At 48.1% G+C, this 26,194-nt stretch overlaps 1 protein-coding gene across 1 annotated transcript; it reads right to left on the bottom strand.

Annotated features, from left to right (window-relative positions):
- Positions 1-592: 592 nt before the first annotated feature.
- Positions 593-4,794, bottom strand: LOC103641195 (pentatricopeptide repeat-containing protein At4g30825, chloroplastic). Its single transcript, XM_008664562.3, has 2 exons — positions 4,062-4,794; positions 593-3,730 (listed from the first exon to the last, which is right to left on the bottom strand). Exon 2 carries the CDS (start codon positions 3,690-3,692, stop codon positions 864-866), a length of 2,829 nt encoding a protein of 942 aa, XP_008662784.1. The 5' UTR covers positions 3,693-3,730; positions 4,062-4,794; the 3' UTR covers positions 593-863.
- Between the last annotated feature and the right edge of the window lie 21,400 nt (positions 4,795-26,194).

Genomic DNA, 26,194 nt, shown 5'->3' with positions numbered 1-26,194 from the left:
CCTGCATAATTATGATTGTGATGTATGCATGCTCGATTTAATTATGTTTGGTTGCTGTCGTTTACCGGAGGAGCACGTACGTATGCTCGCTTTTTGGTGTGACACGGAGCCGTCGCTATCCTTAATCTGTGCTAGAAAAAAAAAAGGGTAATCTAATCGCGCGGCTCCAAAGCTTGTCGGAATGAAGAACATGCACGCACGAGTGGAATCTTTTTGCCACAAACTGCGTATGCGTATGACATCCAACAATCAAATACTACGGACCGAGAAAACAATCTAGGATGCATGATACAAATCGTTAGTCACTTGTTATGAAAAGTTGAAAGACAAAGCAAGATTAAAGTAGGGGTAAAATGTTATCGAATTTATGCTAGGCAAAGGCTGCTTTTGGTAGGAGCCGATCTTTTTGGCTGGCTTTTACAAAAAGCCAAAGCAGGTCGGGAAAAAACTCAACCAAAAGAAACCAAGTATAGAGAACCCAAACAGTCGTCGAAACGAAAGCGAAAGACTGTGTTATCATGATGTCAGCGGCGAAAAAAGAAATCTGAGGCCAAACAGTTCCCCACGCATCGAATGAAAAATTGAGAACAAGTGAATTCCAAATTGCTGTATGCCTTGTTTGACTTCGATTGTGCACTGTTATTGTAAATTTACAACAGTATGATAGGTATGACAAAAACTTCCTATCCGCATGATTGAATTCGTCTTTGTATAAGAACGTACAAGTTTCTGAATGTCTGTATCACTTGCAGAACAATCAGATACACTCATCTATACAGTAAAAAAAGTATGTATTTAATTGCAACATGAAGACAACAGTCCGATCTGGATAATCTCGAAACAAAACCCAACGTTTCAGGAGTTCAGGTTCGTGCTCCACACCCTGCAACTCCTGTTTGCTTCATCCAGAGAGACCATTTAACAGCTTCTAGGAAATTTTCGTTCCTTTGCAGGGCAGCAATGAGGTTAGCATATGTCACTCGATCAGGGCTGATGCCTTTAACCCTCATCTCTTGCATCAGTTTGACGGCATCTTCAGGCATTCTCGCTATCCCATATGCTTTTATCAAGGTATTGTAGCTGTACAGATCTGGCTCCACACCTCGGTCCTTTAGCTCCGCAAGAACATTCGAAACATCTTGTATCCAACCTCTTCTACCATAGATATTGATCATTATATTGTAAGTGTAGTGATCAAACTTGCATTTCGCTCTCTTCATCTTCTGCAAAACAGAAGCGAACTCTTCCAATCGCCCTGCCTTTCCGTAAGCATCCAGCATGCAGTTGTATGCCTCAAGAGAAACAGGAAACCCTGCGTCCTGCATCATTTGGACAAAATAATTCATACTCAGAAAATTGCCGCCTTTTGCATATGCAGCAATAATCGTATTGTATGATATGATATCCGCCAGGCCCTGCTTGCGAGCCATGATAAAGACCTTTTCAGCCCTGTTAAAAAGCCCGGCTTTTCCATATATATCTAGCAACACATTGAAGGTAACAGTGTTTGCTAAGTGTCCCTGTTGAAGCATTTCGTCAAAAATTCTGGACAGCTCGTCAACAGGTATAGCCCGCCCACAGCAATTAATAATGCAGTTATACATGGCTTCATCACATTTAACTTGACTCTTACGTATCCAGTAATATGTATCAGCCAACTTCTCCAGCAGACCACATTTTTGGTAAGTCCGAAGCATGTCGAGAAAAAGGTATTTATCAGGAATTATTTCTTTTTGTTTCTCCATTTCTGCCAAAACTGAACAAGCATCCTTTAGTCGTCGTGCTTTAATGTACATCCTCACAATGACACTGTAAGCAATCATATCAAGTACAGAAGCTGAAGCCTTCAGTTCAAGCAAAATAGTTTCAGCATCGGCAAACCTTTCCATCGTGCTGAAAACATCAATCATAGTGCAAGAGATACGGGGATTCGGATGTGTTTCAGACTTAGGCATCTGATTGTATATCCTAACAGCATCATTGTAATTGCCACCCTCTTTGCAAGAACATATCAATATATGGTATAAGTTGTCTTCAAAAGCAGAATCTTTCCACTTCTTTTCACGCAGAATATACAAAGCTTCTTCCAGTAAAGAATTTTGAACCAACGATGTTACTAAAATAGAGCATGAGGTGGCATCAAGCAAAATCTTGTCGAAACAAGATTGTAGAATTGGAAGAACCTTATGCATTCTTCCTACTGCTCCATAAGCCCGAACAAGAAAAGTAACAATTGATGAACACTGACAGCCTGCTGCCCTCATGTCCTGTAGAATTTCAGCTGCAGTTTCATTGTCATCATGTCTTGCTAGTAGGTTGATCATAGTGTAAAAGTTGGATGCATTTGGTCGGAAGCCAGCACCCTTGAGCTTCCTGTAGTACAAAATTGTCTCTTCATATATGTTTGCTCTACCAAAACCTTCTACCATTGATCTATAGGTTGTTTCATCAGGAGCTAAACCTGCACTACCAAAGCTATCAAACACTTTGTTTGCCTTCTGCATATCAGAACTTTTTCCATAGCCTGTAATTAAAGTATTGTATGCTATAACATTCAGGGTGAATCCTTCGTCAACAATGGACTGCAAAACCAATTCGGCCTCCTCCATTTTACCCTGTTGGCAGTAGACATTCAACCTCACCAACCAATTTTCCATGTTTGGAACTAACCCATCATTGTTCATTAGATTAATAGTATCCTCAGACTTGGCAAAAAGGCCTAAACGTGTATACAAAGTAATCATGGCTGAGTAAGCATTAACACACTTGATATTGCAGTTCCTCATTTTCTCAAAAGTGAATTCAGCTTCAGATAGTTTCCCAGTCTTCTGGTAAAGGCCCATAAGCATACCAACGGTAGACAAGTTTGGCTGCACTTCTCTCTCAAGCATCATGTGAAACCACTTTGTTGCCCAAGCATCAAGCCTCCTTTTAGCACAAACATATATCAGTCCGTTAAATGCTCGAGCATCCAATGCGCAGTCCGAATCAGCAACCATTTCATGAAGCAAAAGTTCAGCCATCTTCCAGTCCTCCTTCCAGGCAATGGCTTTAAGAGCTAGGTGATATGCATGAGTGTTTCCCTTTAGCTTGCCACTAACCTTCATCCACTCAAAGAACTTAAGAGCCTTCTCATCGCTGAGCTTCTCAAGACGGATCAGAGCAGAATTGCACTCTTCAATGCTGGACTCCTTGCTTATACCAGACAAAACTGCATCGGTATCATCATCCTTAACTGAAGATCTGTGACCATGTCTGTCCTTTCCCAGGCCATGCTTCGGAGCTCTATGCCTTACCAATTTCTTACCACCCTGGGATCTTCGCCATACCTTACTCCCTTTCTTCTTCTGTGCAAAGCCTGTTGAATTAACTAATGACATTTTGCTGCTGAAACTTACATCTTCAGATGGAAGAGATGAACACAGCATAGACACCCTGACACCACTATCGTCGAAAGAGCAGACCACACCATTCTTCAAGCATGCCCTGTGACAGTTCTTCCTCCCAGCACCAACATATCCAACACCATGGCTTGTGACGGCTGCGCTGCCTGCACACCAGTGGTCACCCACCGGCAACATCCAGGAACTAAACCCGACCAAATCCAGCCCCACATGGACTGGGTTGCTAGCAAGATTGCGCCTTCTGAGTTCGGGAGGACCAGCTGAGGTTTGAATCCTCAGAGCAGCCATTCTGATTCACAAATGGCATGAGTTTCAACCAAGGAGTCCTGCACATTATAGCAAAACAAAGATTAATCCAGCGATCTCAACTCTCTGCTACCAAGTACCAGCCCAGCGGAGGACGGAAAAGGAGGGCCGCGCCACCTCTCGAGGGTACAAGGCCTCAACGGGCTATCTGCGCGCCCCAACGCAACAACGCCGGCGATGAGGCTGCTGACGATGAGTCGCATCAGACCGGCGGTGCAACAGTAAACAGAGGGCGCCGCCCAGCTCTAGGCCACTCACCGGCAGTGCCTAATTTGAAATCGCTTGGCAGATACGCAGAACGGCAGAAGGGGAGACCAAGAGGGGAGGGGAGGGGATGGAAACCGTGCTGACCTGCGGATTCGAGGACAAGGTCGGCGACGAGGAACAGGAGCGCCTTGTACATGCGCCGGACCACTGACTGCCGCCTTCCCTTCATCACAAGGTGCGCCGAGCCCCCCGAGCCAGTGACGTAGCGCACCAGCAGCAGCCACCGGCTAGACGCCAGTGGAGGAGGTGGGAGTGGTCTCGCTTGGGGGTGACTGCGGGAGGGGACGACTTCAGCTCCCGTGGTGGCTCTGCGAGAGGATTCAGCTGTGACTGTGAGAGCGGCCGAGCGATGAGATTTGATGACGCGGCCGCCGCGTGAGGCGTGAAAGTGACGTCGGAGATCGACTGTGGACTGTGGAGTGGCGTGCTAGACTGCTATCCGGCGCTTTGAACAGGTTTGCGATTTGGGTGGTGCGGCAGACGATAGGGGATGGATGGTCCAGATTACCCACATGCCAGGTAGGCAACGAAAATGCTGCTGGACAAATCTCTTCCATTCGCTACAGAAACCTGCTCATATAGGATATCCACATACATACTACTCTAAATTTCAACTCTAAAAAAATATTTCATCTTTGCCAACAAAATTGTTTACCATATACCACAATCATCTGCAGTCATGTTTATTCTATATCTCAACTCTATACCAACTACTATATTGTTGGAACCCGCCTTTCTAGGTAAGTTGATCCAACGGAAAAGTGAAAAGTGTGTTTGCAAAGTTTAGCACGGAATGTCAAAAGCTTCGTTAATCTCCTCCGTGCCTGGGCACTGTCCGGGGGTATTTATAGGTACTCGAGGGGTCGTCTGTCCATGTCAAAGACGTTTAGACCCTCGAGTACCTGGTTTATCCCTAGAATATTCCCACGAGGGGAGGTTACAGATAGTCATTAAGGTAAACCTTATTACAGACACGACCCTTATCACACTTGTCCTCGCGGGGCCCATCACTTTGGGCCGAATCACACATGCCCCCCGGTGGTGAGGGAGCGGGAGGTCCGTAGATATCGGTAGGGCCTTCGTCTTGCAACACGAGAGCGAAGGGGGTCGCGCAGGCCTCCATCCGGTCGGCACCCTCGGCTTGTTCTGGTGTGTTCTGTGGATTTAGCCTTCGTGTGCGCAATGAGAGGACGAAGTCGTATAGCGAAGGGTGGCGTATTCGCCTTCGCCCCAACATTTGCCCTCCGAGGGACCAGTTCGACTAAGTCAGCTGGTGCCGAAGACCGCCGTTAGATGGTGAAGACGTTGCCCTCGCTCGAAGTGGTACCGCGGGGGTTTTTGAAATGTGACCGTTGATGGATGTGTTACTGTTGGACTGCATGCTTCTCGAGGCGTCGCGCCTAAAAAAGCCGACCGCGGCCGGGCCTGTTTCCGGCTTGCGTTTGCGCAGTAGAAACCCTAGCTTTTGTAAACTCGTCTGTCCTCCTTGCTCTCCTGCTTCAGAAATCTGGCCCGCATCAAGCAGACCGCGCGCCGCTGCCGACGGTACGTTGCAATGTCTTCTTCTTCGTCTGCTACGAGTGCGCCGCCTACCATGTCGTCGTCCAAGGAGTCTTTGAGCGATTTGGCGGTGATGGAGTTGCAGCCTGGCAATACTGTGGAGTTCGGTACGTCAAGGATTTCCTTGGTCCGCGTGCTGGAGATGCAGCGACTTGGTTACTTTGGTGACGGCGTCAGGCGGGCACCGGGTGCAGAGGAGATCCCCGAGCCTGAAGGCGAGTTGGTTGTTTTAGGACTTTTTTGTCGACGGTCTTCGCCTCCCGGCACATCAATTCGTGGTGGAGGTGTTGCGAAGGTTCGAAGTGCAGGTCCACCAGTTGACGCCTAACGTCGTGGTTGCGTTGGCGAAGTATGTTTGGGCGGTTACTTTCTACGGCGGGCAGCCGTCTGTGGAGGTCTTCACCAAGAATTATTGCCTGCATTGGCAGAAAAGAAAAATAGGAAATAAGATAGCACAATTTGGATCGTGCACCTTCACGCTGAGGACTGGGAAGACTTCGGCTGAAGTCGTGGAGATAGTCCCTTGTGCTAGGAACAAATGGGGCAACTAGTGGGATTTTTGGTTCTATATGGCTCCTGGTGATATCAAAGACCTGCCTGGCCTCTCTCCGGCCATTCTGTGCTCACACTACTATGTGGCGTTCCCTCGATTCGAGGTGGCGGAGGAAGACGAGGACGAAGGGGCCCTTCGATATGCTGCCCGCTTGAGTAGCGGGCACGACTTGGTTGAGGAATTTATCGGCTATGGAGTGTGGCCCTTGGCACAAGGTTGGGTACTGGGCGACGTGTGCCACCGTCGGATGCCAACCCTGGGCGACCAGTTGGTGCGAAGTCCTGCCTTTGTGGTGGATTTACGCGGTCGGAACCCGACCGCATTTGTGTGTGAAGTGGAGGTCGAGGCCACGAAGATTGTAGGAAAGTATGTGCCGAAGACGGAGGCCATGAGGAGTTGGGATATCCGCGGTTCAAATGTTAGGTTGAACTGTGTTTTTTAGTTGAATTGTTTGCCATATGCCGGCTACCCGGGGGACGACGATGCCGATGCTGCTGTCCGCCGGGGAAAAAAAGGTGGTGACAACGGGCGACGAGGGCCCTTTGCGGGGAACAGCGCCGATCGCGGCCGCCAAGAAGAGGAAATTAGGTACAGCAGCTGAGGGGTCGAGGGCTTCCGATCGTTTTGCTGCGGATTTGTTGGAGACCTACGGGTTCCTGGGGAGACGATGTCTTCGCCCGAGCTCCGGGAATCTTCCGCGCGAATGCTGAAGGTTACCAGGGGTCGCTGGCCTAGGAATGTTCTGATTCCCCGGGCGACCGGCGAGGACATGTTTACATCGCAATTAGCTCGTGAGATAAAAAATTTTCCTTACGGACGGAATGTTGCTACTGTTGTATCGGTAGTGATGGAGAAGGATTGTCAAGACGCGTCGTGGAAACGCCAGGCGTTCGGTAGGGTTGGGGACCCGCGGCGCGAAGTCAAAATGGCGCGCGCGAGCGTGAAGCCTACCGCCCCCGGTGCCAACATGCCTCCGCCTGGCGCTCCCGGCGCCAGCATGCCGCTGCCTGCCTCACCCACACAAGAGCGATGGCCTCCCTCGCCACCGCGCGCTGCTGAGGCGGCGGTGGGTGGCGCTGAAGTCTCCATGGATATTTCCATGGACGACTACCTTGTGGGCGGGGTCGCGATATTCGACGCCCACAAAGGGCGGGGACCTGCTGGTGAGTTTTTTTAGCGAAGTCTGGGTTTCTGACGTGACAATGATGCAGGAGCGGAGTCCAGGCAACTGGCTGTTGTCCCGGCGCCGGTGGTGGCTGGCCCGGTGGCCATGGCAACCGGGGCAAAGGGGTCTTCGCAGGACCCATGGTCCAGGTTCTGCGCCAGCGGCGAAATTGCCTCGGCTGCCGTCATGAAGGACGTGGTTGGTTCAGTCGCGCAACAGCTAAAACACGTGAGTAATCTTTGCTTCTATAGTGTATTTTTCTTCTATGGCTTCAAATTTGACAGTTTTTGTGCCAGGCGGCCACCTTCGCCTAGCACATTGCGTCGAGGGCGTTGACCTCAGAGTTTGCTGCCGAAAGGCGGCGACTCGAGGGCAGGATTGAGCGCCTCCGAACGCAGCATACTAAGGCTGTGCGAGACAAATCGGCCGCGGAAAACAAGAGCCGCAATTTGATGGAAAAGCTGTCGGCGGCGGAGGCTGAAAAAGAGGACCTCAGCCGCCGGCTTGCGGCGGAAAAGGAAGATGCGGACAAGGCCCACGCAAAGGCCCAGGCTGCCCTTGCCGAGGCCAACCTTGCCCTCAAGCGTGCCACCGACGCGGAGTCGGTGCATAGGAATCTGTGTGGCTATCTGGACAAAGCGACTCGACCGAGCACACACATTGCTTGTGGACGCGTACCGGTAGCTTGGTGCATGTACCGCCCCCTTCGACCCGTCCGGCGAGGAGGTGGGCCTCCGCTTCCTTGGGTGGCTGCAGGAGGAGTTGGAGTTGCTCTAGTCCATCGTGACGAGACTCATGTCCTTTGCCTCGCTCATTACGTGCGAGGGGGCTGCGAATGCTTTATCTCGTGAGGGATGTAGGCATTTTGATGTATTTGATCGAACAAATGAGGACTTCGAACGTGGAATCTTCCAGATCGAAGACGAGGTGCTAAAGCGGTTCACTGGGGCGCTTTATGACAGGATGTGGGGCCCTCACGGCCGCGATACTGTCCGGGAGAGGTCTGACCGGGCGCTGGAACAGGTGTGTGACATTTTATATTATTTTATTTTTTAATATATATTTTGTGCTATTTCTGTAAATGATGAACGATCAAGAAGTCGACGACTTTGGTGGCCTGGAAAGCACGGTGACCTAGGCAGAAGATGCGAGGACAGGGGTTGAAGAGCAACTGACGCCACTGATCGGCCCTGGCGGGGACCCTGCGGCGGCCGCTGTGCCGGCTGGCGAAGACACTCCAGCGGCAGCTGCGCCGACTCACGAAAACCCTGCAGCGTCGGCTGCTCCTTCGCAGGTGGCGGGGTCGTGTTAGGGGCGTTGGGTTTAGGACTTTATTTTTGTGATACTGAAAGTCGGTTGCTCTGTAGGTTCCGACGTCTGGGCCTGCGTAAACAACCCTTACTGATGATATTAATTTTGTGGTGGCTGCGAATGCAGTGCCTGTTAATGAAAATTTGTCTAGTTCTGAAACTGTGTCTTGGTCATCTGACGGGGGTGAGTTTGGGAGTCCGTTTTCATGGACTGAGGAGTCTTTGGATGAGGACTGCATTATTTTGCTGCGTTGGATGTGGCTGCGGCGGAGTCCTTGCCGCAGCCTGAAGTGCGCGAAGCGTTTGCTCCCCCGGCTAGGGCGATGATCGAAGAGCACCTCCAGCGAAGAGTGGTGTCGAAGCATAATGTTGGCGAGATGTCGCGAAGTGGTAGGCGTCGACGGATGGGGATGGAACGAACCCGTCTTCGGGTAGAGAGGGGTGGACAACGAGATTTGTTGACCTCGACTTCCGGGACGTGTATTGGGGAGGGGGATCTGCGGAATCTTTTTGAGGGTGAGGAGTTGAGGATGATGTTGTTTAATTTTCGTGAGGCAGACCTTATCCCAAAGGCTTAGCTGATGTAGCATGTTTGCTGCCCTCGCTTATGTGTTGCGGTGGTGAGCGAAAATGTTGCCTTCCCCCGGCTCGCAATAGAGAGGGAGGGCAACAAAATGTGATTTGTATTATTTGTGCAATGTGGCCGGTGGCCCTTCGCTGTGTGTATGTAAACTATGACGACATTGCTTGTTGTGAAATGAGATGGGGACTTTGCTTGCCACGACGATGTGTGGATGCTTATGACGCGTACTGGTTGCGTCAGTAGTTGGTTTTTGTTCGACCGTGTCAGATAGCAGAGACATCGCACCTTTAAGGTGATCGTAATACACTTTGCGTTGTTAGGGTGATGTCGCGTATTTGCAAGTCCGCTGCACCCTTAGGCGGCCTTTGCTCGGATGACTTATAGTAAAGACTTCGTATGACGCATTTGTTGTGCATATCCGAGCACACGCGTTGCTTGTGGACGCGTACCGGCAGCTTGGTGCGTGTACCGCCCCCTTCGACCCGTCCGACGAGGAGGTGGGCCTCCGCTTCCTTGGGTGGCTGCAGGAGGAGCTGGAGTTGCTCCCGTTCATCGTGACGAGACTCATGTCCTTTGCCTCGCTCATTACGTGCGAGGGGGCTGCGAATGCTTTGTCTCGTGAGGGATGCAGGCATTTCGATGTCTTTGATCGGGCAAATGAGGACTTCGACCGTGGAATCTTCCAGGTCGAAGACGAGGTGCTAAAGCGGTTCGCTGGGGCGTTTTATGACAGGATGTGGGGCCCTCACGGCCGCGATACTGTCCGGGAGAGGTCTGACCGGCGCTGGAACAGGTGTGTGACATTTTATATTATTTTATTTTTTAATATATATTTTGTGCTATTTCTGTAAATGATGAACGATCAAGAAGTCGACGACTTCGGTGGCCTGGAAAGCACGGTGACCCAGGCAGAAGATGCGAGGACGGGGGTTGAAGAGCAATCGGCGCCACTGACCGGCCCTGGCGGGGACCCTGCGGCGGCCGCTGTGCCGGCTGGCAAAGACACTCCAGCGGCAGCTGCGCCGGCTCACGAAAACCCTGCAGCGTCGGCTGCTCCTTTGCAGGTGGCGGGGTCGTGTTAGGGGCGTTGGGTTTAGGACTTTATTTTTGTGATACTGAAAGTCGGTTGCTGTGCAGGTTCCAACGTCTGGGCCTGCGCAAAAAACCCTTACTGATGATATTAATTTTGTGGTGGCTGCGAATGCAGTGCCTATTAATGAAAATTTGTCTGGTTCTGAAACTGTGTCTTGGTCATCTGACGGGGGTGAGTTTGGGAGTCCGTTTTCGTGGACTGAGGAGTCTTCAGATGCGGACTGGATTATTTTGTTGCGTTGGATGTGGCCGCGACGGAGTCCTTGCCGCAGTCTGAAGTGCGCGAAGCGTCTGCTCCCCCGGCTAGGGTGATGATCGAAGAGCACCTCCAGCGTAGAGTGGTGTCGAAGCATAATGTTGGCGAGATGTCGCGAAGTGGTAGGCGTCGACGGATGGGGATGGAACGAACCCGTCTTCGGGTAGAAAGGGGTGGCCAACGAGATTTGCTGACCTCGACTTCTGGGACGTGTATTGGGGAGGGGGATCTGTGGAATCTTTTTGAAGGTGAGGAGTTGAGGATGATGTTGTTTAATTTTTGTGAGGCAGACCTTATCCCGAAGGCTGAGCTGATGTAGCATGTTTGCTGCCCTCGCTTATGTGTTGCGGTGGTGAGCGAAAACGCTGCCCTCCCCCGGCTCGCAATAGAGAGGGAGGGCAACAAAATGCGATTTGTATTATTTGTGCAATGTGGCCGGTGGCCCTTCGCTGTGTGTATGTAAACTATGACGACATTGCTTGTTGTGAAATGAGATGGGGACTTTGCTTGCCATGGCGATGTGTGGATGCTTATGACACGTACCTAGTTGCGTCAGTAGGTGATTTTTGTTCGACCGTGTCAGATAGCAGAGACATCGCACCTTTAAGGTGATCGTAATACACTTTGCGTCGTTAGGGTGATGTCGCGTATTTGCAAGTCCGCTGCACCCTTAGGCGGCCTTTGCTCGGATAACTTATAGTAAAGACTTTGTATGACGCATTTGTTGTGCATTTCCGGCTGCACCCTTGGTCGACTTTTTGTTCGGATGTCTTTTAGTAAAGACTTTGTATCGTGCACTTGTTGTGCTTATCCGGCTGCACCCTTAGGCGACTTTTGCTCGGATTTGTCTTTTTGTAAAGACTTCGTATCGTGCTCTTGTTGTGCTTATCCGGTTGCACCCTTAGGCGGCTTTTGCTCGGATTTGTCGCACGCGAGGGTAGTCTAGGCTACCTGTCGCGGTGACTGCGTATACGTCCAATGTCGAAGACCGTCGATGCGGTCTTTTTCGACACTTATGGTAATGATGCTTGCTGGAGTTTTTGCGGGGGCTTTTCGTTGGTATATTACATGGCGCCGCCTCGTTAAAAACCTCACCCCCAGAGGAAAAGAGTGCGGCCCTGAATGATATTGTTTGAAGAATTACAAAGGCGCTTGGGCCTTGGATCTTAAATGAAAAATTTTCGGAGATTGTTGATGTTCCATGAGTGTTCTAGGTCTTCGCCGGATGACGTTGCTAGTCTGTAAGCATTTGGGGATGCCTTTGTCTTGACTATGTACGGCCCTTCCCACTTCGGCTCTAGCTTGCCCCGGGACTCTGTCCTGGTGGTCCTTACAAGTACTAGGTCCCCTTCGTTGAATTCCCTTGGGACGACAGTGTTGTCACGCCATGCTTTGGTCTAGACCTGATACTTGTTGAGGGCCTGCAGGGGCGAGGACGCGGTCTCCGTCAATGAGATCTTTGGAGGTCGGTTCGTCGATATCGGGGACGGCTGATTCGTTTGTTCGGGGGGAACCATGCTTTAACTCTTGTGGTGTCATTGCTTTGGATTCGTACATCAGGCGGAAAGGTGTGAATCCCGTTGCTCGGCACTCTGTCGTGTTGAGCGCCCATATGACCTCGGGTAATTGGTCTGCCCATTTGCCTTTTTGTCGTTAAGGAGCCTTTTCTTAATGGCGCTAAAAAACTTGCCATTGGCGCGTTCGACGACGTCGTTGGACTGTGGGTGGTAGACAGAGGTGAAGACCGGCTTTGTACCGATGGAGCTGCAGAATTCCTTGAAATCTTAGCTATCGAGCTGCTTGTCGTTGTTGACTGTTAGTTCAGACGGGTCTCTAAAGCGGCAGACAATATTTTCCAGAAAAAATTTTGGACGGTCTTCGTTGTTATCGTGGAGACTGCCATTGCCTCGATCCACTTTGTAAAATATTCGACGGCAACGAAGGTGAACTTTAAGTTTCCTTGAGCTGTAGGCAGTGGCTCGACTATGTCCAGCCCCCAACGCTGAAGTGGCCATGTGTGGGCAATGAGCTTAGTGAATTGCGAAGGGTTGCCTGAGCGAGGAGATAACTTTTGGCATGCCTTGCATGACCTGGTGACTCAGTTGGCTGTGCAAATTATCGCGGGCCAGTAAAATCCCTGATGAATCACCTTGGCTGCGAGGGCCCTGGGTCTTGAGTGTGAACCGCGGGTTCCACCATGGACTTCGTGGAAGATTTCTAGGCCTTTGATTTCGGTTATGCATTTCAGCATAGGCTGGCTGATGCCCTTTTTGTATAGCTGGCCCTCGACTATTGCGAAGTCCCTGCTCCTGTGTTTCAGTCATTTGGCCTCATTGCGATCGGTTGGGTGGTAGTGGCCCTGCAAGTACAATGTTATTGGGGCTCGCCAGTCTTCGGCCATGATGAGGTTAACGATTCGGTGGCCTTTGGCGTCTTGAGTTATTTGCAAACCTTCGGGGTTACGAACGGCTGGTGTGCCGATGACATGGTAGAACACGTCGGAGGGCAGGGCCTCGCCCTTGGCTACTGCCTTGGCCAACGCATCGGCCTCTTCGTTCTTTTTGCGGTCGACATGCTGTAGGGTGAAGCCCTTGAATTGTTTTTGGAGGCCGTGTATGGCGGTGAGGTATTGCATGAGCACTGGCTATTTTGCTGAATAATCATTTTCGATCTGGCCAGAGACGACCTTGGAGTCTGTCCTGATGATGCATGTGGTAACGCCGAGGGCCCGTAGTTTGCGAAGTCCCAGGATGACGGCTTCGTATTCTGCAATGTTGTTGATGCAGACTTTTTCCGAGTGCTCTTGTTGTGGCCTCACGGGTCCTGTCCAGTCGACGATGAAGTCCGCCAAGACTTGTGACTTGATTGTCGTTCTAGGATCAAAGGTGATGTGGTACCCGGAGAGTTCGGCTGCCCATTTTGCAATTCTGGCGGATGCCTCCGGGTTCCTAAACAATTCTCCCAGACCCCTGTCCGAAGTGACCCGTACTTTGAATGCCTCGAAATAGTGTCGTACTTTGCGCGAAGCCATGACCACTGAGTATGAAATTTTCTCGAGTTTGGTCATGTTGCACTTGGAAGTCGTGAGGACTTCAGAGACGTAATACATTGGGCATTGGTGACTTTTTCCATCTCTGTCCTGCTCTTGGACTAATGTTGTGTTGACTGCGCATGGTGAAGCCGTAATGTAGAGAAGCAGTGGCAGTGAAGGGTCGGGGCTTGTTAGAGTTGCTAAGTCAGACATGTGCTGTTTGAGCGATTCGAAGGCCGCTGCCTGCTCTGGGTCCCAGGCGAAGTCTTTCGCACCACATAGTGTTTTGAGGAAAGGTAGGCTTTGCTCAGCGGACTTAGAGATAAATCTATTCAGAGCCACCAATCTTCCTGTCAGCCGCTGGATGTCCCTGGTGGACTGTGGAGGTGCCATGTTGATGATCGCTTGGATCTTGGTTGGGTTGGCCTCAATCACTCGGTGCGATACTAGGTAACCAAGTATTTTCCCCTGGCAAACTCCGAAGACACACTTCTCAGGGTTGAGCCGGAGTCGTGCGTCGTGCATGTTTGTGAATGTTTCTATGAGGTCGGCCAGGTGGTCCTCTTTGCTTTTGCTTGCGACGACAATGTCGTCGACGTAAGTGAAAATGTTGCGGCCGACTTGGTTTTCGAGGACCCTCTTGGTGAGGCGAGAGAAGGTTGAGCCGACGTTCTTGAGTCCCTCGGGCATTCGTACGAAGCAGTACGTGTCGAAGGGTGTAATGAAGCTTGTGCTTGCCTTGTCCTCCTCTTTCATGTAAATTTGGTGGTACCCTGAGAAGCAATCAAGGAGGGGCATAACTTCGCAGCCTGCTGAGCTATCGACAATTTTGTCGATTCGTGGCAAGGGAAAATTGTCCTTGGGACAAGCCTTATTGAGGCTTGTGAAGTCGATGCACATGCGCCACTTGCCACTCTTGTTCTGCACCATGACCACGTTGGCGAGCCATATTGGATAAGCAATTGGCTCGATGAATCTGGCTTCTAGCAGGCAATGCACCTCGACCTTGGTTGCCTCAGTTTTCTCATCAGACATTTTCCACAGTCGCTGCTTTTTTGGGCGCACCGAGGGGTCGATGCCCAGGCTGTGGCAATGATAGAGCGGCTGACCCCAACCAGATCGAGGGCAGACCAAGCGAAGACATCCTTGTTTCGGGAGAGACAGGAAAGGAGTTTTTCCTCGTCTCGCGAGGTCAGATCTTCGCTTATTATTACCGTTTTCCTCGACGTTGCCGGGTCGATGGGTACTGCCTTTGTTTCGTCGTTGCTTTGGAGCTGCGCTTTGACTTTTTTGTCTTCGATCGGGCGATTGCTTTCGAAACCTTTGTGCTCTGTCATGAGGCAGTGTACGTGTTGCCCTGGAACAAAGTCCCTTTCGATGTTGCACGCTGTCTGCTGGTCGTCGTAGACGGTGATCACGCTTTGCGGGCCTGGGATTTGCATACAGAGGTAGAGTTCATGAATGGCCGCCTCAAACTTGTTGATCGAGCCCCGACCCATTATGGCATTGTATGGGTAGACCATGTCGACAATGTCGAAAGTGACCTGTTCACTTCGCGCTTTAGGTGCTACACCAAATGACAGGGGGAGCTCTATCTTGCCGACGGGGAAGGTGCCCTTGCCACCGAAGCTGTAGAGGGGATTGTCCGCAGGCTTGAGGAGGTTATGGCTTATTCCCATGCGATCGAAGGCGTGCAGAAAAATGATGTCAGCTTGACTGTCGTTGTCAACCAGCACCTTGTGTAGGTCCCAGCCTGCTACCCTGCAGTTGATCACCATGGCGTCTACGTGAGGAGCGCTGCGCAAGTCAACGTCTCTGGCGTCGAAAGTGAGCGGTACATGGGACCACTTTGTTTGCACCACTGGGCCAGTGAGAGCGACATGGTTCACACTTTGGTAGTGGTCCCTTTTCTGTCGCTTTGTGTCGAAGTCCACGCTTGATCCCCCAGTGATCATGTGGATGACTCCGCGATATGGTGGTTTAGCGAAGTCTTCTTGTTTGGGTGCTTGTGGGGGTGGTTGTGGTGCGGAGGATTTGGGTGATGCGGAGGCGGTGGTGGTAGAACCTACACCTTTTGTTGGTGCTGGTAAGCATGGTTGGGTGGATGCTGGATTTGCTCGTTGTGGTAGGGTTGCTAGTGATGGTATGTGTGCACGACGACCCTCTGGTTGTCGGCTAGTTGTGCTCTGGACATTCTGTCCCTGGTGGCTTTGGTCTCTGGACAATCCCTTGTTGGGTGCGCGCAATCTTCGCCGTGAAACAAGCAATAGAATCTGCACCACTGTTGTGTCCGTCCGCGACCTCTTCCTCTTGCGCCGTTGTCGTGGCCTTGGGGGGTATTCCTGACGATGGGTGGTCTCTCCGGCTGGGTGCTGATTGGCTATGTTGTGCACCTGCTGATGATTGCGATTGTCCCGGTCGGAGTCTAGCTGCGCCGGCCTAGTCCAGGTTCTGCTGGACTGCGGAGGGTCCTTGGGTTTTCTCTGAGATTCAACCTTGCATTGATGGAGCTCCTCAGACCTGGCATACTTCTCAAATAATTGGTATAGCTCTTGTAGATTCTTGGGTGGGTCCCTGATGCAATGACTGTACAGGACGCCTGCCTGAAGACCGCTGATGGCGTAGTGGATTGCAATGTGGTCGTCAACTGATGGCAGTTGCGATTTGAGTGTTAGGAATTTTCTGTAGTACTCACGAAGGGTTTCCTTCTCTTGCTGCTTGCAGAGGGATAACTCAGCGAGCGCGTCTGTATCGGGCCGGTACCCTTGAAAGTTGAGCAGGAACTTGTCGCGAAGCCCTTTCTAGGACTCAATGGACAGTGGCGGTAACCTGGTGTACCAAGTCAAGGTCGGGCCTTCGAGTGTGATGATGAAGGATTTGGCCATGGTGGCGTCATCCCCTCCGGACGATGCGACGGCTACCTGGTAGCTCATGATGTACTAAGCCGGGTCGGTGCTGTCGTTGTATTTGGGGTAGGTGCCGACCCTAAAGTTGGCGGGCCATGGTGATGCCTGGAGTTGCGGAATCAGGGGGCTTCGCTCGTCGAGATAGTTGAACCCCTGGAAAGCTACGACGGGTGGGATGAAGGGGCCACGCTGTGGTATGAATGGGTCTCCGGCTTGGATGTACTGCTGGAGAGGCGCTGGCGGTGCAAGGGGTCCGCGCTGTAGGTTGTATTGGCCTTTGCTTTGCATGAGCACGATCTCTTGCTCTAGCTCCCGAGCTCTCTGCTCCTCATCTTGTATCATCTGACGTACCTTGGCTTGCATGGTGACTCATTGGCGCTTGGCATCGAGGATTTCTTTCTGCTTCTGCAGGTGGTCGTTTTTTATGCGCAGAGCTCGCAACTTTAGCTGGTCTTCGGCTGAGATGCTGATGACTTCTCTGTCCTCAATGGTGTCTTTGCCCTCTAGTGGAGCGAAGCCTGGTGGTGGTGCTTGTGGTGCGCCTTCGGAACTGTAGGTGCGTACAGTGCCGTCAGGGGTGGGGTGGTCTTGGCGCTGTCTTTTGCTGTTGACAGCGTCATCTTCGAAGGCCTCTTGGGGGATGGTGTCCGCGAGGGCCTTGCCTTTATTTTCTGTCAGTAGTGCTGCCTTCATCGCGTCGTCAATGGATGGGGCAGCCTTCGAATTTGCTCTCTTGGGGGCCATCGCGGGTTATTTTTCGTAGCACGAACGGTAGGCGCCAAATGTTGGAACCCGCCTTCCTGGGCAAGTTGATCCAACGGGGAAGTGGAAAGCGTGTTTGCAAAGTTCAGCACGGAATGCCAAAAGCTTCGTTAATCTCCTCCGTGCCTGGGCACTGTACTAGGGTATTTATAGGTACTCGAGGGGCCGCCTGTCCCTGTCAAAGACGTTTAGACCCTCGAGTACCCGGTTTATCCCCAGAATATTCCCACGAGGGGAGGTTACAGATAGTCATTAAGGTAAACCTTATTACAGACACGACCCTTATCACACTTGTCCTCGCGGGGCCCATCACTATGGGCCGAATCACACATGGGCCTCCCCCGGTGGTGAGGGAGCAGGAGGTCCATAGATATCGGCAGGGCCTTCGTCTTGCAACACGAGAGCGAAGGGGTCACGCAGGCCTCCGTCCGGTCGGCGCCTTCGGCATGTTCTGGTGTGTTCTGTGGATTTAGCCTTCGTCTGCGCAATGAGAGGACGAAGTCGTATAGCAAAGGGTGGTGTGTTCGCCTTCGCCCCAACATATTTATTATATTATTTATTTCTAATTCTCTTTATTTTCCTACTCAACTACCTCATGTTGACCTTCTGTACGTCGAGTAGTAGAGAGTGAACTCTAGAAATAGTGTTTGTTGTGGCCTCCATAATGTCATAAGGTAGGATGGGAGCATATTTGATTTGTTAAACCGATTAAATGAGATAGTAAATGGATTCAAGGGACTTGAAATCAATGAACTGGATGAGGACTTCTCTTATAAGTTCCTTAGATCACTTCCGGATCGATATGATACAATTGTCACCATGCTTATAAGAAGTGATTTGAAGAATACATCACGTACCAAAGTGTTGGGTGAAATACTCGCTGATGATATATTCAAGAAGTCTCAAGGCAAAGCTCTTGGTTTGGCAAAGAGGAGGGAAAAGGAATCAATAGCTCTCGAATCAAAATCCTCCAAATTTATTGAAAAGGAGGAAAGTGATGATGAAGATAGTGAAAGTGAAAGTGATGAAGAAATGACCCTCTTTGTGAAAAGATTCAACAAATTCATGTAAACCCTAAATAATGTCGAGGTTTAGCTAGTTCTTTATTATTTTATAAGAATAAAAATAAGGATCCCTAAGACTTTAGCTATTCAAGAAATCGTATCAGAGTTATTTTTGGTATGTGTCTTAGCGTTGAGACATGTTCCATTTAAATAAATAGGAGGGTGAATTATTTTACTTGAAATTACTCTCATGGGGTTATATGATACTAGGAATTCCTTGCTTATTGAAGCTCTTACCTGAAAATGACTATGTGAGCAAAGTAAAAGAAAGGAATAAATAAACAGAAAATATATATGCATCATGCTGGAGTTTCTTTGTTGTGCACTTAATTGAAAAAAATAAATTCTAAAGCTGGAGTTTAATCTAATTTGAAATGAGAAATGGAAATTCAAAATAGAAAAAAGAGAATAAAAACCTAGCCAGGCCGACACCCTCGCAGTCAGCCCATCCGCGCTTTCCCTCTAGCGGCCCAAGAACCCCTCCCCCCACCGCTCCGACATGTGGGTCCCCTTTGTCATCCGCTCGCAGCCGCGCGTGCAAGGCATCTTCCCCTCTGACATGTGGGTCCTGGGGTCGTCCACCCGCGCATGCCTGCTTCCTCAGCCAATTCATGCACTGGCAACCTAGGCCCAGTCATCAGCCCCTCTCTTCCCTGTGCTTCTTCCCGGCGCGCTGCTACACCCAAACAGAGCGCGCGGAGACCGCGACCGTTGCAACCATCAGCGAGATTTCTAGCCCTAGCTGAGCTCAACAACCCTCCCCATGCGTCTGAAAAATGGGTGGGGTTCTCTCGGCTGCGCTCGTCGTGCCCAAGCGACCAAAACCCTCGCCGCCGAGTGAGACAGTGAGTGGGAGTCGCCGCCACCGAAGAAGATTAGTCCCAGTCACCATTGAGCCTCGGGGTGCGGTCCCGGAGGATCGGAATCATCCGCAGATCAAGCGGGTTGGCTCGACTTCGTGTGGGGGAGGGCGGAAGAGCAAGAATTTGTCGTCAGAGTTATACCTCCGTCACGGTTACGCCCTGCTCTGTGGTCGGGCCTCGCCATCATCCAGACCACCGGTAAGCCGCCTAGGTGCCATCCCTCTAAGCATCTGCTATGTGTTACACCGATAATCATGAGGAATCAGCCACTAGAATGCGGGATGGGGTATTGCAGCCATGGCACTGCCGCACCGACCCTGTTCATCACGGTAGGAGGGCATCAGGGGGAAGACGAGCCAGGACCGACCGATTGTGATCCAGCGAGTGGGATTAGGTTCCCATATACCCATTCACGCAAATATAATCATGGCCATCGATTCCACGTTGTGCAGGCAGGATTAGGCTACGCATACCGCCTTTGCGGAATTAATCTCAGTCGTAGGATTAGTAATGGGTGGCGTAGAGTAGTGGTAAGGCGTGGTTGTTCCTCAGTCGTCAATTTCATGATCGATGGCACCGATTGCCTCCTAAGTAATGAAACACCGTTCTAATCTGGTTTGTAGAAACTGGATCGGGTGAACCAGATCTGCCCATACCCTTTCGACCTGATGATTTTGCATAAGAGCCCCTACTCTTTTGACTTATCAACCCATAGTCCCTGAGAGTGATAAAATCATTACTGAAAGGCCCTGGGTTTTGCAAGTTAGACCCTAGGGAATTCATAAATGGTACCCGCCATCCATTTAAATCCAAAAAAATTCATGAAAACTTTTAATAAATGTTTTTATGTATGAAATAAATATCAAAATACCTAGAAGCTTAGAAAAATTATAACTTCTTCGTTTTAACCCCGATTTGAACCACTCCAGTTGCATTAGGTTCATTTTAACACTAACTACAACCTAGTAACCTTATTTTGTTATGTAACATGTTGTAGAAATTGAGCACTTGATTGGTTTAGCCTATGTTTAACTTGTCCAAGCACATAAAACTTCAGGGAATCATATCTTCTTAACCGTAACTCCGATTTTAGCCGTTCTCGAACCTACGGTTTCGTAGCGACACATAGAATTATATTACACAATTGTTTTCTATGTTTGGTGTAATGTTATTTTCACCTACTCTTTGCCTATCTATATGTATTGCTACGAGTGGAAGCGAGGTCACGAGAAATCTGAAGACCAACTTGGTGAAGTACCTGGAATCTCAAGTCTAAGGCAAGTTGTGCCCTTGATCACTCTTCTTTACTTAATAATGTCTCTGTTAATAACTGTGACATGCTCAGGTTAATTTGATGGGACCTAATAGGCTTTCCTAGTATTGTTTATCCCACACCTTGCAAAAATGAATTATTGGGTAGATTTTCTATTGCTCTACCTAGTTTTGGGAAATTAATGTTATAAATGATCATGTTCCATTAATACTGTTGATTTAATTATTGTCCATGATAAGATTATTGTATTAATTAGAACATGGAGAACCACCCAGAAAAACAGTGCTACAACAAGGGTGGAATGGGACGCCCTTAGCCAAGTAATTAGGAAAACTAGGGAGAGATTACCTTACCCAAAAGGGGCAAGCGGGGAGGCGTCGCTGCAGAGTATAGGGAGGTCCTTGGGTCAAACTATCTGTAAAGCTTTTCGAACGAGGGATTCCTATGCTTCCTTCTTCCTGAATCCGTAGCGGGTTTTCTCGAACTAGTGGAACTTCGAAAAGGCCTCGTAGTGCTACCCTGCCTCGTCTCCTCGATAGAGATGAATGGGAAGTTGCGATCCCTTCCCAAGTGGGTAACATGACTTGTGGGTAAAGATGTGCAACCTCTGCAGAGTGTAAAATTGGTATATCAGTCGTGCTCATGGTCATGAGCGGCTCGTACCCTCACATGATTAACTTATGGAATTAAACTTAATTTGTCATTTGCATTGCATTGTGGGTTTTATTATTAATATTGATCTCTTATTAATTTGGGTTGGTATCTACTTATACTTAGTAACTGCTAATAAAACTTTGACCAACTTTAAAAGCAATGCTCAGCTTTAACCATCCTCTTTGGTAATACTTACACTTCACATGAACCCCCACCATAAGTGAGCTCATGCACATTATTCCTCGCAACTTGTTGAGCGATGAACGTATGTGAGCTCTCGCTTGCTGTACTCACATACCCCCTAGGTCAAGAATAGGTACCGTAGGATATGGAGCATGAAGGATGTCGCGATGAGTTTGTGAGAGTTCTAGGTCATCGTCTCCCAGTCAACTATGGTTGCGGAGGATCGTTGTCTTCGTATGATGTAATTAGTTAACTATTTTGTACAAAACACCCATTATATAATAAAGATGTGACATTGTTTCTATACCATGAGTCATCATATGTGTGAGACTTGATCCTAAGACACATTTGATTCGCGCCCGGATTTGCCCTTAAATCCGGGTGTGACAATTCATGAGAAAGAAGAAGGCTCAACCAAGAAGATCTCAATATTCAAGAAGAAATGCATTCAATGATAGAAAATGCTTTGAATGTGGCGAACAGGGTCACATAGCCATGAATTGTCCAAACAAGAAAAGGAAAGACAAGGGCGTCGAGCACAAGAAGAAGAAGAAATTCATAAGGAAGAAAAAAAGGATGGGCAAGCTTATCTTGTGGAATGGGATTTCGATGCAAGCTCAGATGATGATGACGATGATAGTTCATCCAAGCTAAATGTTGGTATCACCATTAAGGGGGCTCCATCAATCTTTTCATCTCCATATTGCCTTATGGCAAAAGGTGGCTCGAAGGTAAAAACTATTCATAAAAATATTGGTAATGATAGTGATGATGATGATGGATATTCTTATGATGATCTTAAGTGATGTCGATGACTAGATGCACAAAGAGAAAGAAAAGTTAAGGGCGTTGAAGGATTTGTATAAATCTCTTCAAGTGTCCTTTGAGGAGCTAATGTCTTCTCATGACAATATTAAAGAAAGTCATGAGAGGCTTAAGGAAGCTCAAGACACTCCTCTTGTGCATGAAGCCATGGTGGTGAAAGTGGACATGGTTGTCACTTGTGACTTACTTTGTAGCCCCACAAGTGAACCGAGTCTCACTAGCACCGTATGTAGCAAATGTGATGCTTCTCTTTTTAATGATGATATTATTTGTGAAGACTTGCATGTTATTGAGAATGATGTGCTAGCAAATAAAGTGAATTCTCTAACCCATGATTTGGAGAAGGCATGTGGTGGAAAAGGCCAAATTGGCTTTATATTGGGAAGCCAAAGATGCTCACTTAACCGTGAGGGCCTTGGGTATGTCCCTAAGAAAGGGAAGAATGCTTTTGGTAAGCTCAAGACCACCTTTGTAAAGAAATGTGACAAAACATTCCACAAGTGTCACAAGAAGGGACACATCAAGAAGGATTTTCCAAAATACAAGAATGCATTCTTTGCTCATTTTGATCATTGTTATGTTCTATCTCATAACTCTAGAGTTGTTCATGCAAAATTTATTAGCACACATATAGTTGGTGCTAAAAATACTATTTGGGTGCCAAAAGCCATGGTGACTAACATCCAAGGACCCAAACAAGTTTAGGTACCTAAAAAAATTGATTTCCTTTTGTAGGTGGACTACAAGGCGAGAGGGAATCATTTGGTGTTAGATAGTGGATGCACACAACATATGACCGGTGGCATAAGATGTTCATCCAAATGAATAGAGTGGATTGCACAAATGATGATAACATCACATTTGGAGACAATAGCAAAGGAAAGGTGGAAGGTTTGGGTAAAATTGTCATCTCAAATGATCATTCCATGTCTAATGTGCTATAAGTTGAATCCTTAAACTTCAATTTGCTATCTGTAGCTCAATTGTGTGATTTAGACTTTAGTTGTAACTTTACTATTGACGATGTGCTTATTACTAGTGATGATGGTAGTAACCTTTTGTTCAAGGGTTTTCATCATGGGAATCTTTATTTAGTTGATTTTTCATCAAATGAAGCAAATCTTACAACATGTCTATTCTCCAAGGCTTCTTTAGGTTGGTTGTGGCATAGATGACTTGGTCATGCTGAAATGAATCAACTTAATAGATTAATTAAGAATGACCTTGTTCGTGGCTTGAAAGATGTGAAATTTAAGAAAGATAAATTGTGTAGTGCTTGTCAAGTCTAGAACCAAGTGTCTACTCATAGACAGTTGGAATTATTGCATATGGATCCCTTTAGACCTGCATCTTATGTGAGTATTGGTGGGAATACTTATTGTCTTGTTATCGTGGATGATTATTCAAGATACACATGGATATTCTTTCTTCATGATAAATCAAAAGTGCTTGAGACATTTAAGTCATTTGCTATCTTGGCTCAGAATCAATTTGAATATGATATCAAAAAAGTTATAGGTGATAATGGGTCGAAATTCAAAAATCCAAGAGTTGATGACTATTGTGATGACAAGGCTATTAAACAAGAGTTCTCTTCCAAATATACATTGGAACAAAATGATATTATTAAAAGAAGAATAGGACTTTGATTGATATGGCTAGATCAATGCTTGCGGAGTATAATGTATCGAATTCTTTTTGAGCTGAAGCCATCAATATTGCTTGGCATTCATCAAATAGATTGTATTGTCATAGGCTCTTGAAGAAGACCCCTTATGAGTTGCTCATTGGGAGAAAACCCAACATTTCATATTTTAGGTTTTTTGGTTGTAAATGTTATACCTTGAAGAAGGGAAGTCGCCTCTCAAAACTTGAGAAGAAATGTGATGAGGAATATTGGGTTGGTTTAGGGCCTATCCTAGTCAGAAATCCACGTTTTGTTGGTCACTCTTAAGTGGGTTTAGGACCTATATTTTTTTATGGATGTAGGAGATGTGATCTATGTAGTACCGAGTGAAAAGTAATAAATCATATTGTTGTATTATTTATCTTGCACTATGGATCAGGACTGTTAATGGATGTATAAAGGTTGGATAAAGAATGCACCCTCACAAGAGCGGGTAACAAAGAATGAGCAGTTTATCAATAGTGGTTTGCTTTGTCAAAAAATGATAACTATATGAGGTGGCATGCAACATGTGTCGAAATTGTTAGTGTCAAATCAAGAGAGTTATGTGATAGCACCTTTGCAAGTATTGTTTCATGGAAAACTATGAGGTATGGGTGTACCATGGTGAGAAGTTACCTCATGAAAATGCATCGAAACTCCTAACAAATGATTGTATAGACTGATAAGAGAGACAATATGCTTGACGATATAAGGGACGATATAGAGTTCTCAAGTGATCCTAAGGATCCACCTACTCCGGAGGTTAAAAAGTCCTTCGATCACCTAAAGGCGTCTAAAGAGCATTGCATGAACACATGACAATGACCATCCTTGCTTTCATTACTTGGCTCATGGCTATTAAGTCCAAGTTCACTTTCTCAAACAATTGTTATAGCAAATTATTGTACTTGATCGATGATGTACTCTCAGAAAATCATAAGATGCTTAAAGATGTTTACCCATCAAGGAGACAAAACTATTGTCTGGTCTATGTATGGATAATCAGAAAATTGATGTATGTCTAGATAATCATATGCTTTTTTGGAAGGACGATGAGAAAGAGAAGAATTGTCTAAAGTGTGGTGTAAGGAAAATGGACCCCGCGCCATTTGGCTAATAGGTTTTGGTGTTTGATGATTAACACAACCTGTGGACTAATGTTTGCTAGTGTTTATGTTTGTAGTTCACAGGATGCTAAAGTTACTTGGACTAAGGCAATGAGGGAAGCAACACCTCAAAAGAAGACATTATGAAGATCACAAATGAAGATCAACAAGTATCAAGCAAGTCCAAGAAACAAAGACAAGTATTGCCACTGGCGGACTGTCCGGCTGAGAGCACCGGACTGTTCGGTGCACCAGGGAACAGTAGCCCAACAGCTAGTTCTAGGTGGCACTGATGGAGTGAAGCCACCGGACTGTCCGGTGTGACATCCGGACTGTCCGGTGTAAAAGCCTGCAGCACCAACGGTCACCTGCGGTGTCAGTCCAACGGCTAAGCGCACCGGACAGGGGCACCGAACTGTCCGATGCACCACCGGACTGTCCGATGTGCTGCATAAAGCAGCAGCTTTTCTCCAATGGCTAGTTTTGTATTGGGGCCTATAAATACCACCCCAACCGGCCATTCCAAGGTGTGGGAGACCAAGCAACATACCAAGGCATATAGTAGACATTCCCAAGTGCTCATACACCCAAGTGCTTAATTGAATCACTCGATGATTAGCGTAGGTGCTTTGCAAAGTGCTTAGGTTAGTTAGACCGCTTTAGCGCTTGCTCTAGGTGAATCCTAGTTAGTTGAGTGAGTTTAGATAAACCACACAACCCCTCGGCTCTTGCGCGAGCCATTGTAATTGTATCGAGTGGGGCGAGAGTCTTGCGAGACCGTGACAACCACGATTGTGTCACGGCCGCCACCGTGTACTGTAGGGAATGAGGCCCGCGATGTTTTCAGCCGGAAGCTCGATAATGGAGACGGCGGGGAGCGTCCGGGAGAAGCCGGAAGCAGAGCACCACTTGCGCATGGAGAAGGCCCATGGCTCTCTACAGAGTTACTCGACCGAGGTGCTTGGTCCTCGCATGGGCTTCCCTTTGTGTAGGGGCACCAACGAGGATTAGTCGAGACATTGCACGGTTCCGGATACCTCGGTAAAAGTACCAGCGTCATCCACGAGAGTTTGCATCTCTACCTTGCTTTTTAGCTTCCGCATTTACATTAAGCATTCAAGTTTCAATCTTGTATTCATACCTATATTGTTTAGGATTGAAACTTAAGACATTGTGGTAGAGATAGCAACAGTTAGACAAAAACTAGTTTGCACATTCTTGTTTGATTAAATGCATAGGTTTTGCTCTAGGGATTTATTTGTGGCCTAGTTCAGTGAAAGTTTTAGAAGTCCTAATTCCCCCCTCTTAGGCGTCACCTGTTTCCTTCAATTGGTATCAGAACCTGGTTTGGCTCATTTAAAA

This window comes from Zea mays, chromosome 10 (genome assembly GCF_902167145.1).
Source record: "Zea mays cultivar B73 chromosome 10, Zm-B73-REFERENCE-NAM-5.0, whole genome shotgun sequence".
In the NCBI taxonomy this organism is placed as follows: domain Eukaryota; kingdom Viridiplantae; phylum Streptophyta; class Magnoliopsida; order Poales; family Poaceae; genus Zea; species Zea mays.
This window is presented reverse-complemented; position numbering and strand designations above follow the sequence as displayed.

Excerpts from the sequence above, each read along its gene's own strand:
- LOC103641195 (XM_008664562.3), bottom strand. The coding sequence starts at position 3,692 with ATGGCTGCTCTGAGGATTCAAACCTCAGCTGGTCCTCCCGAACTCAGA.